The 19,344-nt window shown below is 36.1% G+C and overlaps 2 protein-coding genes across 2 annotated transcripts in view; both read left to right on the top strand.

Annotated features, from left to right (window-relative positions):
* The window catches only part of LOC311287724 (Fc receptor-like protein 5), a 211,413-nt gene that overhangs the window by 172,202 nt on the left and 19,867 nt on the right, over positions 1-19,344 (top strand). The gene's annotated exons all lie outside the window — the stretch shown is intronic.
* LOC311288339 (B-cell receptor CD22-like) lies at positions 1,953-15,938 on the top strand (the record flags this gene model as incomplete). Its single annotated transcript, XM_084405679.1, has 9 exons — positions 1,953-2,010; positions 3,874-3,909; positions 4,615-4,887; positions 8,905-9,186; positions 10,089-10,349; positions 12,265-12,549; positions 14,015-14,353; positions 15,512-15,802; positions 15,928-15,938. Exons 1-9 carry the CDS (start codon positions 1,983-1,985, stop codon positions 15,936-15,938), a joined length of 1,806 nt encoding a protein of 601 aa, XP_084261805.1. The 5' UTR covers positions 1,953-1,982.

Below are 19,344 nucleotides of genomic sequence, written 5' to 3' on the forward strand. Positions count from 1 at the left end.
TAGGCGTTTATACATACATACACTAACTCACTCACACACACACACACACATGCACACTCACACACACTTACTTGCTCACAAACACTCATTTCACCAAACAGACAAGTCAGCTGATATTATATATCTTATTATTATTATTATTATTATTATTAATAAAAAAAATAAAAAAATAATAAGGAGCAGTGTGAGGTCATGCCATCTTGTTGTGGACAATTATCAGTTCATTTGTACATATGAGTTCATATTGAGTCTCTAATAATTTGAAATGAATATAGTTAAAAGATAAGTGAAATATTTTATAATGAATATCTTTGTTTACTTTCTTAGAAACAATCACACTGGGCTTTAAATGATGACAAATTGCTGCAAATTATGTGAAATAGGATGAAAACACTTTCATGACGAAGATTTTTATCTCAAATTACAGAAATAATGTTTTTAATGTAACCCTTTTCGTCTGTGTGCTCCCCCAAATGTCTCTGCGTTGTGTTTGAATGATGGTTGAATGAGGAGGACACCAAGTTCGTGGTCGTCACAGCAGTGAAGCTTTATTAGGCTGTATTTATTTGCATCAGCCTCTCTGCAGCACACGGCCACATCTTTTCACAATGAAAATAGAACTATTAGTTACATACAAAATTATAAAACGAAATAACACAGTCTTAGCTGCAGCCACATCAACCCTTATCACTGGGGATAACTGTCAGCATATGACAACCAATGTCAAATGTCAGATGCATCCAAAACACAAAGAATCAAACCCAAAAATACTCAGACAAGTGCCAAACACAATACAATACACAAACAAATATACCCCACCACATGGAACCAAAACACATTCAATAATTTCAGTAATACAAAACCGTCCATTGAAAATAACTGCACATATTTGTTAGCAAACATCTTCAACAGCACCATATCTCCTCAAACAACATGGATGGCCAATATAATTAAAGAAATTAAATATCAGAGAACAGTGAAAACCCTCCAACCTTTTCACAAGGAACATAGAACTAATTAAACTAAACAACTTAAACAACAGCTCCACCCATGCGAGGAAGGGCCCGCTGACACAGTGAAACACTCATAGACACAGCGCCCCCCCCAAGGCCAGGAGAAACATCTTACATCTTCCACACATTAATAAAATAAAAAAGGATGTAAAATATGCAGATTCTGCCAGAATTGAATGACATTAGATTACTTGTTTATTCAATCCTCATGTAAAACAAGCTTTATTAAACAAACAAGCTATTTCAAATGCCTCCACTTTATCAGCGACAGGGATTGTGATGTTGACTGCAGATCGCTGGTCGACAGCTTGTGTGTTTCAGGGTCCTAATGTTCTCCAGATTCAGGGTCTGTTAACACACATTAAGGAAACTTTTTAAAGGTCAGGACTCATTTTCCAAAAGGGCCTATTAACTTTATTAACTTACTACTACTAACCCTAACCCTAACTTAAAGAAGCTCTGGCCTTTTGTGATTCTGTTTCTCCAACCATTTCTTCAGTCCCATCGAGTCGAGGCCTGTTATACTGAGAGCCGAAGCGCTGAGGAACAGAACACACTTTTGACCAGCAACATTTTAGTTTTTATGGAACGACACTTTATGATAAAAAAGGCTGTATATTTCATTCACTGATATGTTGTAGAGTTACATTAGACACACATTAGATGTCACGTGGTGATTTCTCTTTAATCACTGTCTGTCTTCTATGTGTGACTGTGTGAACGAACACAATAACAGTGAGAACAATCTCCATCAGAACTGATCTGGAAAATATGATTTTCAAGTAGATGAACAGAGCTGTGACAACTTGAATACATTAGTAGCTAAATATCTTAGACTGGATCTCTCTTTTCCTTATCTGTGTATTTCTGTGTAGAGTTTTGTCTCCTCCTCCCTCATCTCTTCTTTCTAACACAGGAAGTGTGTGTTTAACACTCAGCGCTGTTAAAACTGTCTATTAATGTGACAGTATGGGCTCCAGTGCACTGCCTCTCATCTGTGAGTATTTTATTATATTCTTAATATCTTCTGTTTCTAATGCATTGTATTCAGCTGAAGATGGGATATAATAATGAGTGTTGTGTAGGAGAGTCTATGAATCCACAGTCTCACTGCTTATTGTATTATTTATTGATCAGATCTTATGTGATGATGTTACGTGTTGATCAGATAAAGAGGTTTATGATGCATTTATCTTAGAAGCAAAAGCCTAAATAGGCACGCAAATAAAGGATCTCATATCTATGGGTCTATCTTCTCAATTCTGCTGATGATTAGATTATACCCTGACATCATAGCCTACTTACGCCAATAATATCAGTTTAGAATTATTATTATTATTATTATTATTATTATTTTCTGTTCAGTAGCGATCGTGTCTTTCTCTTCCACTTGATTTGTGTATAGCATATTTAAGGTAACAATGCAATGCATAATATCATATTACTGATATTAATAATTTGACAATATCTGCAGTCAATATTGATTAAATGGGAGGGAAAAATTAATTTAAACTGTACTTGAGCTTTATTTATTTAAATAGCAAATATATTGATACATGTTTAATGTGGTTTAAGGGCTTTTTCACACTAGTTTGTTTGAGAGACTGCGAGCGGTCGACACATTAACATACTGAGGTCTGAATATGGTTTGTTTTTGGGTCCTTTAGGAGGAACTGAGATCATTTAGTGTTGACCTATGAATTATTTCTGCCGAGGCGAGAGCTCTTGAAGTGCTGAAACACACGAGGTGTGAAAATACTCTTAGACCAGAAGCACGAGTTCACTTGCAGCAGGTTTTCTTTCTGGTTGTGGTTAATTTCAGCTGTAGGCTAACACTATATCCACATTATTTTACTATAAAGTCACAATTAGGGGTGTGCATGAATATTATAAACTGTTATTTCTTTTCAAAAAAGAAAATACAAAAGTGAATCCATGATAAATCCTAAGCACCAAAAAAAAAAAAAAAAATAATTAAAGTGTACTATATGTGAAACACTAAGTGTCCAAATTCTTTTTGCAGCCATATAAAGTCTATAGTGAAGTTGATGGTGCCGACGTCAAACAGGAAGTGATGTCGTGTGTCTCAAACACTTTGACCTGATTTGGTTCTGAAGCTTGTTCTGTTCCAGTGGAGAATCAGTGATGTGAAACGTTAATCACATTCATGTTAATATTTAAAAGTGTCTTTATTCATAAAGTGTATCTTTATGTACTGTAATATAATGCATTATAGTTGTGTGAAAGGTGCATGATTCTGTATTATTTATACATTTTAATAGTGTCTTTCATGTTAGGGTCAGGAACAGGCAACATTCAATAGGGAGCAAATATAAAAAAATTACAAAACTTAAACAAACAAACACAAAACAAGAGAACAAGAAGAACTATGAAGAGAGTTACAGAAATACACTGACATCACATTTATTGATGAGTATAATGTCATATAATGTTGTCTGTTGTGAAGCTCAGTGTTCAAACTGCTGCTTTATTGTTGAGCATCAGTGAATCAGTGAATCAAACAGTGAATCAGTGAATCAAACAGTGAATCAGTGAATCACACAGTGAATCAAACAGTGAATCAGTGAATCAAACAGTGAATCAATGAATCAAACAGTGAATGAGTGAATCAAACAGTGAATCACTGAATCGACTCTCGTGTCAGTTCACGAGTCCTGTGACGTCATCGTGTGTGATGATGTTAAATGCTGGACAATAATCCATCAGTTCTCCTGAATGAGCATCACAACAGAAAAACACTTTCAGTTCATGTAGAATAAACTCTAGACATGTTTCAGTGTGTGATTTACATTGTGTTGAATGAATGGAAAAGCTTCATATCTGTTTCTTCTGCTTTTAGTGCTGATGTCCCTCGTTCACTCTGGACTCAGTCAAGGTACTGTCCGTTACTGCAGTACATTTTAGATTTTAACTAATGTGAATTGTGTTGTAGTAGTTTATTTGTCTTCATCAGGATCCCTCATTTGTCTGTTTGCTGATGTTTTATGTCCATGTTTTGCATATTTCACTCATCTGACTGTAGTTTCTTAAGCTGCACAACATCACAGAAATCTGCTATTTATTCAATCAATCAAACAGTCTTGCAGCTGCAAAGTAGTTCAGTCAGACATTGATTACAAAAGATCATAATCCACTGTATAAAACAGAAATGAGTTTTATTTGCATGTTTCTGAGTTTTTGCTGCAATATTAATTATTGACTGTGTGTCATTAAGATCTTGAGCACCAATGCTGAGCTTTATTCACTCAGTGTGGTTTAGCTGGAAGGGCTGGAAGAGAAAAGGGCTTGAGAACAGACAGACTGAAGTTAGTAAGTTCAGTTCAGATCTTTAAACACTCAGACTGTAAACAGCATCATCTACTGGTCAGAACTGGGAGAGCAATAATACAAAGACATTCAGACTGGATAAATATATCAGTTTCAGTTAGTTTTTACCAACACATACATTTTTTATGTAATCATTACAATTTATAAGCAAACTAGGTTTTTAATTTAAGTGTTTTTCTCCTGATGAAGTTTTGAGTTCATGACAGAGATCTTGATACTGCGATGCTTTTCAATATTTACTTCTGTTTCTCAGTGAAACCTGTAGTGACGGTGAAGCCAGATCAGCCTGTGTTCATAGGAGAGACAGTCACTCTCACATGTGACATACAGGGAGGAGGAGACATTCAGTGGGGATACAGATGGATTAGAGATGGAAACACTGACTATACATATACAACAACAACACCAACAGCAGAGTTCAGTTTCACAGCTGATTATGTGTCTCGCAGTGGTGAATACAGCTGTAGAGGAGAGAGATCAGGCTCATGGACAGACTACAGTGATGCTGTTACACTGACTGTATCAGGTGAGTCTTCATATTCACATCTGTTTATTGATCATCACTTATAATTTTCAACCACATCTGCTGTTATAACAGGACTGACAGTTCACTTTTCAGTAATTATTCAGTAACTGCACGTCTTGTGTGTGTGTGTGTGTGTGTGTGTGTGTGTGTGTGTGTGTGTGTTTTGTGGAGGTTTTAGTTCATTATAAATTCATGTAAATTGTGACTTTAAAGTGTTATAGGCGTCTCCATCTTTAATTTATGTGCGTCTCCATCTTTGATATTTAGTCACTGTCACTATGGTTACAGGAGATATTCATGAGTATCATGAGAATAGAAAAGGACTTGAGCAGTTCTGATGAGTTTTGTCCTGAAGTCAGAGAGAATGACGTGATTTACAGATTATTAGTGTTGAAGTCAAAACCACAAACCCAGACCAGAGTGTTTTCACAGATTACACATTTTTGTTCTAAGAACATTTTTAAAACATTTAGTTTTGGTGATGGAAACTTTAAAGTGTCCATTTTTCTTAGTGCTAGTGGAGCTTTTTTTGTTTGTTTTTTTGTAAGGTTAGTTTGATGTTCCTGAAATATTATTTTACCCTAATTTGTATTAACAACTCAAAAGTCCTCCTCAAAAAAACTTTACTATTATCCAACAGGGAAAGTTATAATGATGTGCAGAAGAAGACTGGCTTCTTTGATTTAGTTTGTGGATCGTTAGGTAGAGCTCACAGCGGGTGATCGGTCAGAATCACACAAGATTTTTTCATCTGAAGTATTTATTGAATTTACAACTGCATGATTGAATATGTACATTGATGTGTGGTTCTGAAACAGATAAAAGAAATAAGAAAAAAAAAATTGTTGAATGCAAATGAATGATTATCATGCAACAAACCTCTATTTGTATTAACTGTATCCTATTCTAATAATATAGCAGGAATAAAATTCAATAATATTTTAACATGGCCGAAACTGGCATTAAAAGAATGAAAAAGGCTGTTCTGTGGGTCTAAACAGCTCCAACCATAACAATGAGAAAGGATAAACCATTCGCAATACAATGGCTCCCTCTGCTGGTCGCCTATATAACTACACCAGGCCGCGCCGAGAGGTGTCGTGATGACCAGTGTACATGCGGGAGGTGCGTGCCCTATAGCCAATTAACTGGATTGAAGGCGAATAGCTTACAAACTATGCGCAGAGGGTGCTTAACTGGTATTCTACAATGTATAACCAAAGATAATGCCCGAGTGACAACCTATAATACATCGATAGAAAGAAGCATCACGACACGAGGCCTAGCCGAGCAGGAAAAGCCTGAGCTTACATTTAGCAACACTGAACAGACAAAACACTACCAATCTAGCCTTAGCAATGACAGTAAAAGAACAACCAAATGCCGATTCTTACTTGTAAAGACGCACACAAAAATAGGACAGTTGTATCAAGGCAGGTTGTAAGTCTGTGTGGTTAGCGGACACTACTGGTAATAGCAGAGCCGGCCCTAGACCTTTGGGGGCCCTATGCAAAATTTGGTTGGAGGCCCCTTTGATCATTTTAAGACCTAAAGAAAAGCAATGACTACCTAATAACTATACGGTACATATTATTATTATATCTACTATGTTTGATGTCTAAAAGAAAAAAAAAAATATGATACCATGCACTGACTGAGCTGAGTGGCAGTGCAAGACTGAACACACACTGAGGAACTTGCTGAATAAAAAGACTGATAAAGTGATTTTCACTGACCAAATATAATTTATTTGACAACAGAGTTTAAGAGGCACAAACTACAGCATATATAATTTAAATTAAATAGAGCAAATAGAATAACATTTAAATAAAATATTATATAAAATAATAAATAGAACATTCAAATGTTTGAATTTTTCAAATAAACAAAACAATAACATCTAAAACACCACAAACAAGATCAATAGTAACAATAATAATAATAAAAACAATAATAAGAATAAGGTAACATTTCAATAGAACTTTTCAAATCCAAACTTATTTAGTACTTATGTATTTGTGTGTGTCTCCTTGGGAAAAAGTAAGTCTATTTCTAGGTTAAAGTCGGCATGAAATCAAAATGGACCCTATTTACTTTGTTAGCGCATATTACTAGTCTTGTGGTGAACAATTAATCCGTGCAAGTTAAAACACAGAAACATTTTTTTTGGCTTCGTAATCTTTAATCAAAATCTGAAAATGCCCCTCTGCCTTGGAGGACCTTCCCTGATGACGTAGGTTTGACGGCTTGGTTTGGGAAACGCTTAACCACTCCCCTCAAATCGTTAGTCTGTAATGAGCGAGAGATGGAGAGGAGGAGCGCTAGAGTAAAACCCTGCCCTCTGTTCAATATTCCTTTTCACTGGGAAATACGTCACAGCACTGGAGAAAAGTCGTTTGCAACTTCCGGTTCACGCGGACTTTAAAATAAAACACAGAACTTACCAACATTGTTAGCTTCTTGAGTGACATGACTGTGTTGTGAACAAGGAATATATGTGGTTGATGGAGCTGCAATGACATAAAGAAAATAATTATATATAAAGGTAGAATTCATTTTTAAAATGCATAAGGTTATCATTTTACAACCCCTTTATACTCACCAACAGCTAGTGCTTTGTTCACTGGTAGCATGCAACTTAACGTTACTTTAAAAGTGTTCCTGGACATAAGGAATAAATTAATGTTAACGTAGCCCTTTAGTGTAGAAGCCAAACTGGGTTTATATTGCTGTTAAATGCTTTAACACCACATTGAATGATATAGGCATGATACTAAACCAATTTCATGCAGCAGCATGTTATTAGCATGTAAACACTGTAGCATAATGAAAGTTAATACAAGCACGATTTTGGCTAATGTTAATATGAAGCAATTAACGACTTTTGTTAGTGCAGATAGGTTAACGTTATCCATACAGGTATTGGAAAATTAGGCTTACATACCTTTATCTTCTTGTTTCTTCTCTTCTTCCAGTCTCTTCTTTTGACGTTTTTCATGGCCAGAAAGATGTTTTCTTTTCTTGTCAGACATCGTCGACGTCGGAGTCACTGTCTGACTGACTGACTGACCGACCAAGTGACAACGAGTGACATCATAGGGTCATTAGGGTCAAGACTCGCGGTCGCGGGAAAATCGCCAATCGCCATAATAAATAAATAAATAACAACTATGCTTATGATGCCAGATAAAGAGCACTGTAGGCCCATTTCTTTTTATTTATTTATTTTATGTTACTTTTGATGTGTGATTATTATTTTTTTTCACCCAGCAGTGACTCTAGGGGGCCCTCTGCTGGTCACGGGGCCCTTTGCAATTGCAAAGGTCGCTTAGTGGCTGGGCCGGCTCTGGGTAATAGTCTCGGACAGAATGCCACCAGCGTGCAGCGAGCCTGAGTCAACTTGTGATTGGCTAAGAGTCCAGGTGAAGCGAGGTGTCTTCCAATAGGAGAGAGAGAGTCACAGTAAAGTGTCTGATGCTTAGCGGCCACAAGGGGGCCTTTTTTACAAGTGACGTGATTCACAGCAAAATCCTCAGTGTTGAATGAACTCGATGTCTAAATGGGTCCAAGAGTGTTAAAGATGAAGAAACTACAGTTTTTGTGCTAATTTTGAGAACGTTATTACAGACCAGATAACATTGAACACACATTTTATAATGTTACTGGAATAATTTTTGTTCATAACTTTGAGAAATCCTTTACGTTAGCCAAAGTTATGATAACATTCCCTGTTAGCTGGTTATGGTTGTGGTTAAAGTATATTTATCACCATATGACCAAGACCAGTGTCGTGTATTTCTGTCACAGAATGGCACCATGAACTAAATCCCTCTGGAAACCGCTGGTCAAATGCTTTGCTCTAAGACACAATAGTGATGGTTAACAGTTCATTCACTGCAGGGTTTATACCAGCAACATTCCCATTTACAACCAGCGTTTACAACCGAAGGTCCTTCTGGACAATCAGTTTTATTCCCTGAAAGAGCAGTTTGAGTCTTTATGTTTGTTTCTTCTCAGGTTTACCCACATCTACAGTGACTGTGACACCAGACCGTCCTGTATTCACTGGAGAAACAGTCTATCTGAAGTGTGTGATAAACTCTGATCACAGTAACTGGAGATATGAGTGGGATAAAGACAGTGTAATATTACAGACGTCTGATCGTTACACTGTAAACAGAGAAACTCTCACTATCAGAGGAGCTACTGAGTCTGATCAGGGTTGGTACAGGTGTAAAGGACAGATAGATGAAAGACCAAACTCATCAACATTCAGCTCTCTTTATATCTCTGTGAAGGGTGAGTTCAACATCACTGTCCTCATAAACTCTCTGTCCTATTTATGATCACAAATACAATCGAGAGTCTCTGACTGGGATGTTACGTTCACACTAATAATGCGGTTCTCACTCCTCTTTTGAAGGGTTAATTCTGTTTAATTCTGGCGTGTCTATTTAAGTGGTGGTTTGAATGTTGGTTTTAATGTTTCAAACATGGAATTTTCCCAGTTGCCAAATATCGTAATGTAGTGATTACTTTCATTTCTGGTGCTATGGCATTTCTGTGCTGTGTTGGAGATGTTAGCACGTCTCTAATAAGATCAGTCTCAAACATGATCCCTGCACAATCTAATCTATAGCGTCTTATTAACTCACTGTTATCCATTGTCTGCAACACATTTCTTCTCCCTCTTTGTCTTTCTGTCATTTTCTCCCCTGCTAAAGAAACTCTTGAGCCTCTTAAAAGTCCTCGTCCGTGCTCCTAACAATTTTGACCTTAAGACCTCTTTTAAGGGTTAAGATGCTTTCTGAATTACTTTTTTCTTTACTAGGATTTTGTCTTTAATTTTAAGAGTAAACGGCCACATTTCTACGAATTTTCTTAGAATTTTGTCACTAGGAGCAACTCTTTGCATTAAGATTCTTTATGAATACGGGCCCAGATCTTTAAACACTCAGACTGTAAACAGCATCATCTACTGGTCAGAACTGGAAGAGCAATAATACAAAGGACATGCAGACTGGATAAATATATCAGTTTAATTTAGTTTTTACCAATACATACATTTTTGATGTAATCATTACGATTTATAGGCAAACTAGGTTTTTAATGTAAGTGTTTTTCTCCTGATGAAGTTTTGAGTTCATGACAGAGATCTTCATACTGCGATGCTTTTCAATATTTACTTCTATGTTTCTCAGTGAAACCTGTAGTGACGGTGAAGCCAGATCAGCCTGTGTTCATAGGAGAGAGAGTCACTCTCACATGTGCCATACAGGGAGGAGGAGACATTCAGAGATACAGCTGGTTTAGATATGGAGACACTGTCTATCCATATACAACAACAGCAGAGTTGAGTTTCAGAGCTGATTATGTGTCTCGCAGTGGTGAATACAGTTGTAGAGGAGAGAGATCAGGCTCACACACAGACATCAGTGATGCTGTTACACTGACTGTATCAGGTGAGTCTTCAAATTCACATCTGTTTAATGATCATCACTTATAATTTTCAACCACATCTGCTGTTATAACAGGACTGACAATTCACTTTTTAGTAATTATTCAATAACTGCACACGTGTGTGTGTGTGTGTTTTGTGGAGGTTTTAGTTCATTATAAATTCATGTAAATTGTGACTTTCCAGTGTTATAAGCGTCTCCATCTTTAATTTATGTGCGTCTCCATCTTTGATATTTAGTCACTGTCACTATGGTTACAGGAGATATTCATGAGTGTCATGAGAATAGAAAAGGACTTGAGCGACTGAGTTCAGTTCTGATGAGTTTTGTCCTGAAGTCAGAGAGAATGACGTGACTTACAGATTATTAGTGTTGAAGTCAAAACCACAAACCCAGACCAGAGTGTTTTCACAGATTACACATTTTTGTTCTAAGAACTTTTTTAAAACATTTAGTTTTGGTGATGGAAACTTTAAAGTGTCCATTTTTCTTAGTGCTAGTGGAGCTTTTTTTGTTTGTTTTTTTGTAAGGTTAGTTTGATGTTCCTGAAATATTCTTTTAACCTAATTTGTATTAACAACTCAAAAGTCCTCCTCAAAAAAACTTTACTAATTAATCCAACAGGGAAAGTTATAATGATGTGCAGAAGAAGACTGGCTTCTTTGATTTAGTTTGTGGATCGTTAGGTAGAGCTCACAGCGGGTGATCGGTCAGAATCACACAAGATTTTTTCATCGGAAGTATTTATTGAATTTACAACTGCATGATTGAATATGTACATTGATGTGTGGTTCTGAAACAGATAAAAGAAATAATAAGAAAAAAAAATAGTTGAATGCAAATGAATGATTATCATGCAACAAACCTCTATTTGTATTAACTGTATCCTATTCTAATTATATAGCAGGAATACAATTCAACAATATTTTAACATGGCCGAAACTGTCATTAAAAGAATGAAAAAGGCTGTTCTGTGGGTCTAAACAGCTCCAACCATAACAATGAGAAAGGATAAACCATTCGCAATACAATGGCTCCCTCTGCTGGTCGCATAAATAACTACACCAGGCCGCGCCGAGAGGTGTCACGTGATGACCAGTGTACATGCGGGAGGCAATTAACTGGATTGAAGGCGAATAGCTTACAAACTATGCGCAGAGGGTGCTTAACTGGTATTCTACAATGTATAACCAAAGATAATGCCCGAGTGACAACCTATAATACATCGATAGAAAGAAGCATCACGACACGAGGCCTAGCCGAGCAGGAAAAGCCTGAGCTTACATTTAGCAACACTGAACAGACAAAACACTACCAATCTAGCCTTAGCAATGACAGTAAAAGAACAACCAAATGCCGATTCTTACTTGAAGTAAAGTGTCTGATGCTTAGCGGCCACAAGGGGGCCTTTTTTACAAGTGACGTGATTCACAGCAAAATCCTCAGTGTTGAATTAACTCGATGTCTAAATGGGTCCAAGAGTGTTAAAGATGAAGAAACTACAGTTTTTGAGAACGTTATTACAGACCAGATAACATTGAACACACATTTTATTAATGTTACTGGAATAATTTTTGTTCATAACTTTGAGAAATCCTTAACGTTAGCCAAAGTTATGATAACATTCCCTGTTAGCTGGTTATGGTTGTGGTTAAAGTATATTTATCACCATATGACCAAGACCAGTGTCGTGTATTTCTGTCACAGAATGGCACCATGAACTAAATCCCTCTGGAAATCGTTGGTCAAATGCTTTGCTCAAAGACACAATAGTGATGTTTAACAGTTCATTCACTGCAGGGTTTATACCAGCAACATTCCCATTACAACCAGCGTCTACAACCGAAGGTCCTTCTGGACAATCAGTTTTATTCCCTGAAAGAGCAGTTTGAGTCTTTATGTTTCTGTTTCTTCTCAGGTTTACCCACATCTACAGTGACTGTGACACCAGACAGTCCTGTATTCACTGGAGAAACAGTCGATCTGAAGTGTGTGATAAACTCTGATCACAGTGACTGGAGATATGAGTGGTATATAGACTACAGTGGAATATTACAGACGTATGATCGTTACACTGTAAACGGAAACACTCTCACTATCAGAGGAGCTACTGAGTCTGATCAGGGTCAGTACTGGTGTAAAGGACAGAGAGATGGAAGACCAAACTCATCAACATTCAGCTCTCTTTCTCTCTCTGTGAAGGGTGAGTTCAACATCACTGTCCTCATAAACTCTCTGTCCTATTTATGATCACAAATACAATCGAGAGTCTTTGACTGGGATGTTACGTTCACACTAATAATGCGGTTCTCACTCCTCTTTTGAAGGGTTAATTCTGTTTAATTCTCTCACAGACGACGTGTTCTTGTGTTTAAAACAGATTGAGAAAGACAGAACTGAACGCAGAGCTCTTAAAACCTATTGTAATAGTTAAAGTATTTAAACGCCATCATAAAAACACTGCGCTCATTACACATGATATGAACCAGCAGCTAAAATTATTTATTATATTATTATATTTAATTATTGTATTGCTGACTGCACTTACTGGAAATCTGTGAATCTTTGCACAAATGCTGTGCTTTAGACTGACTTCATCTCTATGTTGAGGGTTTCAATCTGTTTAATTTTTTGAGTTCAAACTTGATGGAGCAAAACTGAATGAAACTGAATGCAGAGATCTGAGAATACATTGTAAAGCTGAAATATTTTACTTGAAGTGTGATCTTATAACAGATAAAGACGTCTGTCTGACGCATGTGAACACAGACCTGAGAAACAGCTAAAAGAAGTCCTGTGTTATTGGCCGTTATACACTTTAATTTAAAAAAAATATTGTTTTCATACTTCCATAAATATATTTCTGTGCACTTACTGAAGTTTTTATACAAATGCAGCTTTGCTTTGATTTTCAGATGATCCTGTCGTCGTTCTGTCTCTGATTATGAATGTTGAAAGTTTGAGTGTTGGATGAAATTAATCTTAATTCTAATGTTTGATAGACAGTTGATCAACTTTCATTATCTCACCTGAAAATTATAATACTGTCATAATTTAATCTTCCTCATGTCGTTCCGAATCTGTATATTTTTCTTCTTTAGATTTTTTAAAATATATTTATAATGTGCTGATCGCTATAATAATGAGATGGTGAACTTTTAGAGTTTAAAAAGGACACAAAAGCACCATAAATGTGTCATAAAATAAGTCCAATTACTCTATATGACAGAAATCATGACTAAGAAGAGTATTTAGTCTCCATCATCCTGTCCAGAGACACAGTTTAGAAATAAAACACACAGCCTCTGTTTACTGTCAGTTTCCAGTCATCTCTGATCACTGATGTTCTGCAGAAGAAAAAGAAAGACTGTCACTGTCAAAACTCTGAACACTGTGACCAGAAACAGAGACAGAAAGTTCAGACTGTCCAGTTATTACACAGCAGAAATACAGGATCATTTTACTGAGTTTTACAGAGGAAAATAAACTGCAGATGTTCGACAGAAATCACTCAAAACACAAAGTAACAGGTTTAATAATCACTGCATTTACTAGTGGAAATAAAGTGAGTTTATAGAGAATCTTTAACCTCTAAAAGTTCTCAGCGGAATTTGAATGAAACCATTTAGTGACATAAAATATATTGACATATTTGTCTTTCTTCTCAGGTTTACCCACATCTACAGTGACTGTGACACCAGACAGATCTGTATTCACTGGAGAAACAGTCAATCTGAAGTGTGTGATAGAGACTTACAGTAACTGGTTCTGGAGAACTGACCAGACACATAGTCCATATTCCTGGTCACAACCCTGGAGATATGAGTGGTATAAAGACAGTGTAATATTACAGACGTCTGATTATCGTTACACTGTAAACAGAGACACTCTCACTATCAGAGGAGCTACTGAGTCTGATCAGGGTCTGTACAGGTGTAAAGGACAGAGAGATATAAGAAGACCAAACTCATCAACATCAAGCTCTGCTGTTTATCTCTCAGTGAAGGGTGAGTTCAACATCATTGTCCTCCTAAAAACTTTCACTACAATCTTTCCACTGATGTCTGTGAGAAAGGGATGCGCTCGACAAGCTTGTGTGTCTCGGAACAGCTATATAGGCGTTACTATATTTTGTTTAATATTCCACTGATTAGACATTTACTTCATAGACGACTTTCTATTGTATCTTTTTTTTCTTTTTTAACCAGCTTTTGTATCTCCATTATACTCTCTGTTGTCAGTTTCTTTGTCTGTACACACACACTGTACACACTCTACACACTGTACACACACTGCATTAGTATCGTTTGTTGGTATCGGAGCATTTTTATGAGTATGAATATGAGAGCGCAGTATCGGGCCGACACCAATACTGGTGTTAATATAGACCTTTCTCACTCGTGGTTATGGGCTCCAGAAAGGCCGCTGTGAGTAAGTTCAGTCACTCAGAGCTCATGGTGAACAACACACACACATTCTCAATCTCAACAGATCATCAAATCCTGGAGTCACCGGCTGTGTCTCATCTCGAAGGCTGAATCCTCCGGAGGTCACATTTATCTGCCGCAAACGTCATGAGGCTCTTCATCTCAGTAAACTGACCATTACATTCCCATGAGGAAACTACAACAGTTTACACTTCACTAGCAGTAACGCTCAGTTTAATAACGGTGACTGTCCTGAAATAAGACGTTCTTTATGACGTATGCGGCCGATAAATGTGACGTCAAGAGGACGCAGCTTCGACATGAGACACAGATCCATGAAAACAGACGCTAAGAAGCAGCGAGTCGTTCTTCTCCTTTCAATTCACAATTTACAGTCTTACTGCAGATTGTGCAATCATTATTATTTTAAACTTTTAATCTTTAAACAGTTTTTTATTACTGATTAAACTATTGAGAAGAATATTACTGTGGACAAGAATTATATTGTTTTTGATGTTTCAATAAATTAAAAAAGAAAGATTGTCTGAACTAAAACATAATCTTTCTCTAAAACAGTCTGTGCTTGCAAAGATTATAAGGCTGAATAAGTTTATTTTTTATGTCTGGCCTTTTTTTAAATTTGTTATATGATGATAACTTTGTAGATTTTTTTCAGTGAAATCTAATTTTGAGTTTTAACAGATTCAAACATGAAGTGTGTGTTTGCTTATTTCACAGAGAGACCCAAACCTGTAGTGAAGGTGAAGCCTGATGTTCATGTGTTCAGAGGAGAGAGAGTCACTCTCACATGTGACATACAGGAGACAGGAGTCTGGACGTACAGCTGGTATAAAGATCAAGATAACAGCAGAAGAACAGACCAGATCTATTACAGCGCAGGACAAGACCAGATCTATATAATCACATCTGTGGAGCCGTCTCATGCTGGTCTGTACAGCTGTAGAGGAACTCTGACTGAAACCCAACAGTACTCAGAGATCAGTGATGGAGTTACACTGACAGTATCAGGTGAGTGTGTTCATCATTTCATCACATCACTTTAACCTGAAGACACTGAGTTGAAAAGAGTTTACTTTGTCTCACACTCAGTCAGATTATGTTAGTTAAGAGTTTGTAATCATCTCTATATACAGTGACAGGCTGATTATGATCTCAGATCTTTTCAGAGTTCATTATCGGTGCTGCGTTCCAGTCCACTTTCAGACACGCACTTGCAAACTTCCCTAAGCACTTCTCCTCGGGGGAATCCTTGCCGCCATTTTGAAGTGCGTTCCACTTCGTGAAGTTTATGTGGACTATAGAAGTTTATATGGACAGACCCTCGTTCCCTTGATTTGGACCGTGGGAGCGAGTCTACTTCATATGTACACATCATGCACCTATATGTCCCACAATGCAGTACGATTGTGACGTCACCACATATCTCGTCTAATCACCACCACAACAGACAACTCTATGATATATTAATTCTAATTTTTTTAATTGAAAACAACCCAAACACACTATAAACATTTGGATGCTGCATTAAACAAAATCTTAAAGGGAAAACAAATGTAAATAATAAATAAACTCCACAGCTGATTCCCAGTGGTCAAGGGTTTAAGACGTTCCAGTTCAGCCCATTGCAGTTTCCACCAGTAGTGGGCAAAGCAATGACGTACATCCGAGTGAACGAGACGGAGGGAAGTTAGCGAGTGAAGGGCATGACAATTTTGGACTAGAACGCAGCCCTAGAGAGCGGGGAACAGCCTAATACTTTTTGACTTTCTCAGTTTGTGTAAATTCACTCGGGGTTCAGAGGATAAATTTTTTCCCACATTAATTTCACACGTCTAGTACAATTATGTGGTTTTGTTTGATTAATACAGTGTATAGTTTTTTTTTTTTTTTTGATTTACCCCATACATTGTAACATGACCACATGACACCTTAAAATGTGATCAGATCTAATTAAAAAATATACAAGACAAACTAAAATATTTTGTCCAAAAAAAAAATACAATTATTAACTTTTTCATATAAAATAATGGCATTTTTAATAATTAAAAATAAATATATATATTTTTTGATTTTACAACAAACACCACACAGCAACTATCAAGCATAGTTCAAAACATAATAATAATTAATCATTTCTGAACATTGACTGTTTTCTCAATAGAATTGATAAAAGTGTAGAATAGAATATCATAGTTCTAATAGAGGCTCATTGTAACGCAGTGTGACAACATGCCCCGTCTGTACAACTGGGATTCAAACCCTGCTAGTGTCTTCTGCTGGTTAGATCAGCATTAAATAACTCTCTCAACTGTTAAATAATAGATTGGAGATTAAAATAATATATAAATTTAAATAAACAATTTAATACACAACACAGGTACGTAGGCTAAACTATGCTGTTGAACTTGAACACGTTTCCGTACCCACTATAACCAACACCAGGGGCGATTCTAGGATTTTCATTTTAGGGGAGCTCAGCCCCCAATGAGGGTATGATGTAAAAAATAAACACACACACACAAAAAAAAAAAAAAAAAAAAAAAAAACAGATGAAAAATTAACTTAAGAAATGCACTTTAGCTATGTGTTAGTGAGGTATTCTAGTAGGGCTAGTTCATCAAGGTTTTCAGCCAGTAAACAGGACGGTGTATCGGTCAGGACACAGGAATAAAGACGAGGAGATGTCATTTATTGTAATTGATGTAATTGAGCTCCAGCAAAACTCATCAGAACATTCCAATATCCAGTATTGTCATTATAGTCTGATAAAAAACAAATAAATCACCATTAGGTACTGTCATTTAAACAGTTACAGTACTTAAATTACTATGCAACGTAAATAATAAATCCACACACATAATACAAATCAGGATCATCAAACATAAATATCTCAATAAACATTGCTATGCCCCTTTAAACATAATCTACAATTACATAAACGAGGATATTACTCTTTGGAGAAATATAAGGAGCTTCACCTATATCACTGACCAGTTCACATGAAACTGTATTAAAGGGGTTTACAGAAGGAGCAATGGCGACATCCTCTGGCCAGACAAGGCTACTACACAACAGCGTCCGCACATGGTCTCCTGAGCACGAGATTAACTCTTCTTTTTTTTTGATATTCCTTTAACAAAGAAAAACAATATACAGCACTGCATTGAATACAGTAACAAAAATAATAATAAAAAAAAATAAAATAAAAATAAAATAAATAACTGCCTCCTCAAATAAGAAAAAACTGTACATAGTACTTAAGAAACTTCTTGTTCTTACTATTATCAATGAGTTTAAGAGATTTAACAATAAGGGAAATCTCAGCAATAAAGGCCTCAAGTCTAGGCAAAGTCTTGAGAAATTTGTTTTTGTGAATAAAAAATGTACAATGCAACACAAAGAAATTAACAACAATATCAATAGCATAGTCACTCCCAGAAAAATAGAGGAATATATCCTTCAATGAAAAGTTTAAATCACATTTGACAAAATGAGAAAGATAAAGACCCAAGCTCTGCCAAAGAGGCTTAACCTGATTGCAGTGGTAGAATAAATTAAGCAAAGTTTCTTTCTCAACTTTGCAAAATACACAAAGGTCAGAGATATCAACAAAAGAGGAAATTTGTGAGTTAGTTGGGTAAACATTATGAAGAATCTCTTATTTTATTGGACATACAATATTTCTCAGGGAGTAACCACGCTTTCTTCCAGTGAATACAGTCAAAAAAATTATTCCAGAAAAATAACAGTGTAATGTAACAATAACTTTATAAGTTTACTATTACATTTTTTATCAAGAATACTAACTCCATCCAATAAAAGTTTGGTCAAAATAGTTTTTCTCTCATTAAAGAAAAGGTGTGTTTTAAATAAATGCACATAACTTGGAGACAAAGCTTTGATGACAGAATTGAAAGTTCTAGCAGGCAGAGGAAAATTATACAAAGTCATAAATTCTTCATATTCCAATATACTGCCATCATTTTTAAATAAATCCAAAACAAAAACAATACCTTTATCATACCACTTAGCCATAAAAACTGATTTGTTTCGGATTAAAATGTTCAAATTATTCCACAGAATTTCTTTATGGGGAGAAAAGTTGTGCACATAACACAATTTCCAAGCAAGTAAAACTTGTTGGTGAAATTTGGAGAGAGAAATAGGTAATTTAGAAGGAATGAAATTACATTTTAAAAGAAACTCTAAACTGCCTAATCTACTAAAAATGGCATTGGGGATATAGTACCAAACTGAGCCAATACTACAAAGACATTTTTTTAACCAACTAATTCTTTAAAGTTTAAACCTTCCAGTCCACCCTCTATTAGACAAAGATTTCCTAACTTTATGAGATCTGTTCTTCCAAATAAAATTCAATAAGATTTTGTTAATATCATCACAGATTTTGTCACTAACAAATAAAGATAAAGAAGGATAAACACAACGAGACAAACCCTCTGCCTTAGAAATAAGTACTCTCCCATAGATTGAGAGATCACGTTGTAGCCAAAGATTAAAGACGGTTCTTGTTTTCTTTATTTTAGGTG

Source organism: Rutilus rutilus, assembly GCF_951802725.1.
Source record: "Rutilus rutilus genome assembly, chromosome: 3".
NCBI lineage: Eukaryota > Metazoa > Chordata > Actinopteri > Cypriniformes > Leuciscidae > Rutilus > Rutilus rutilus.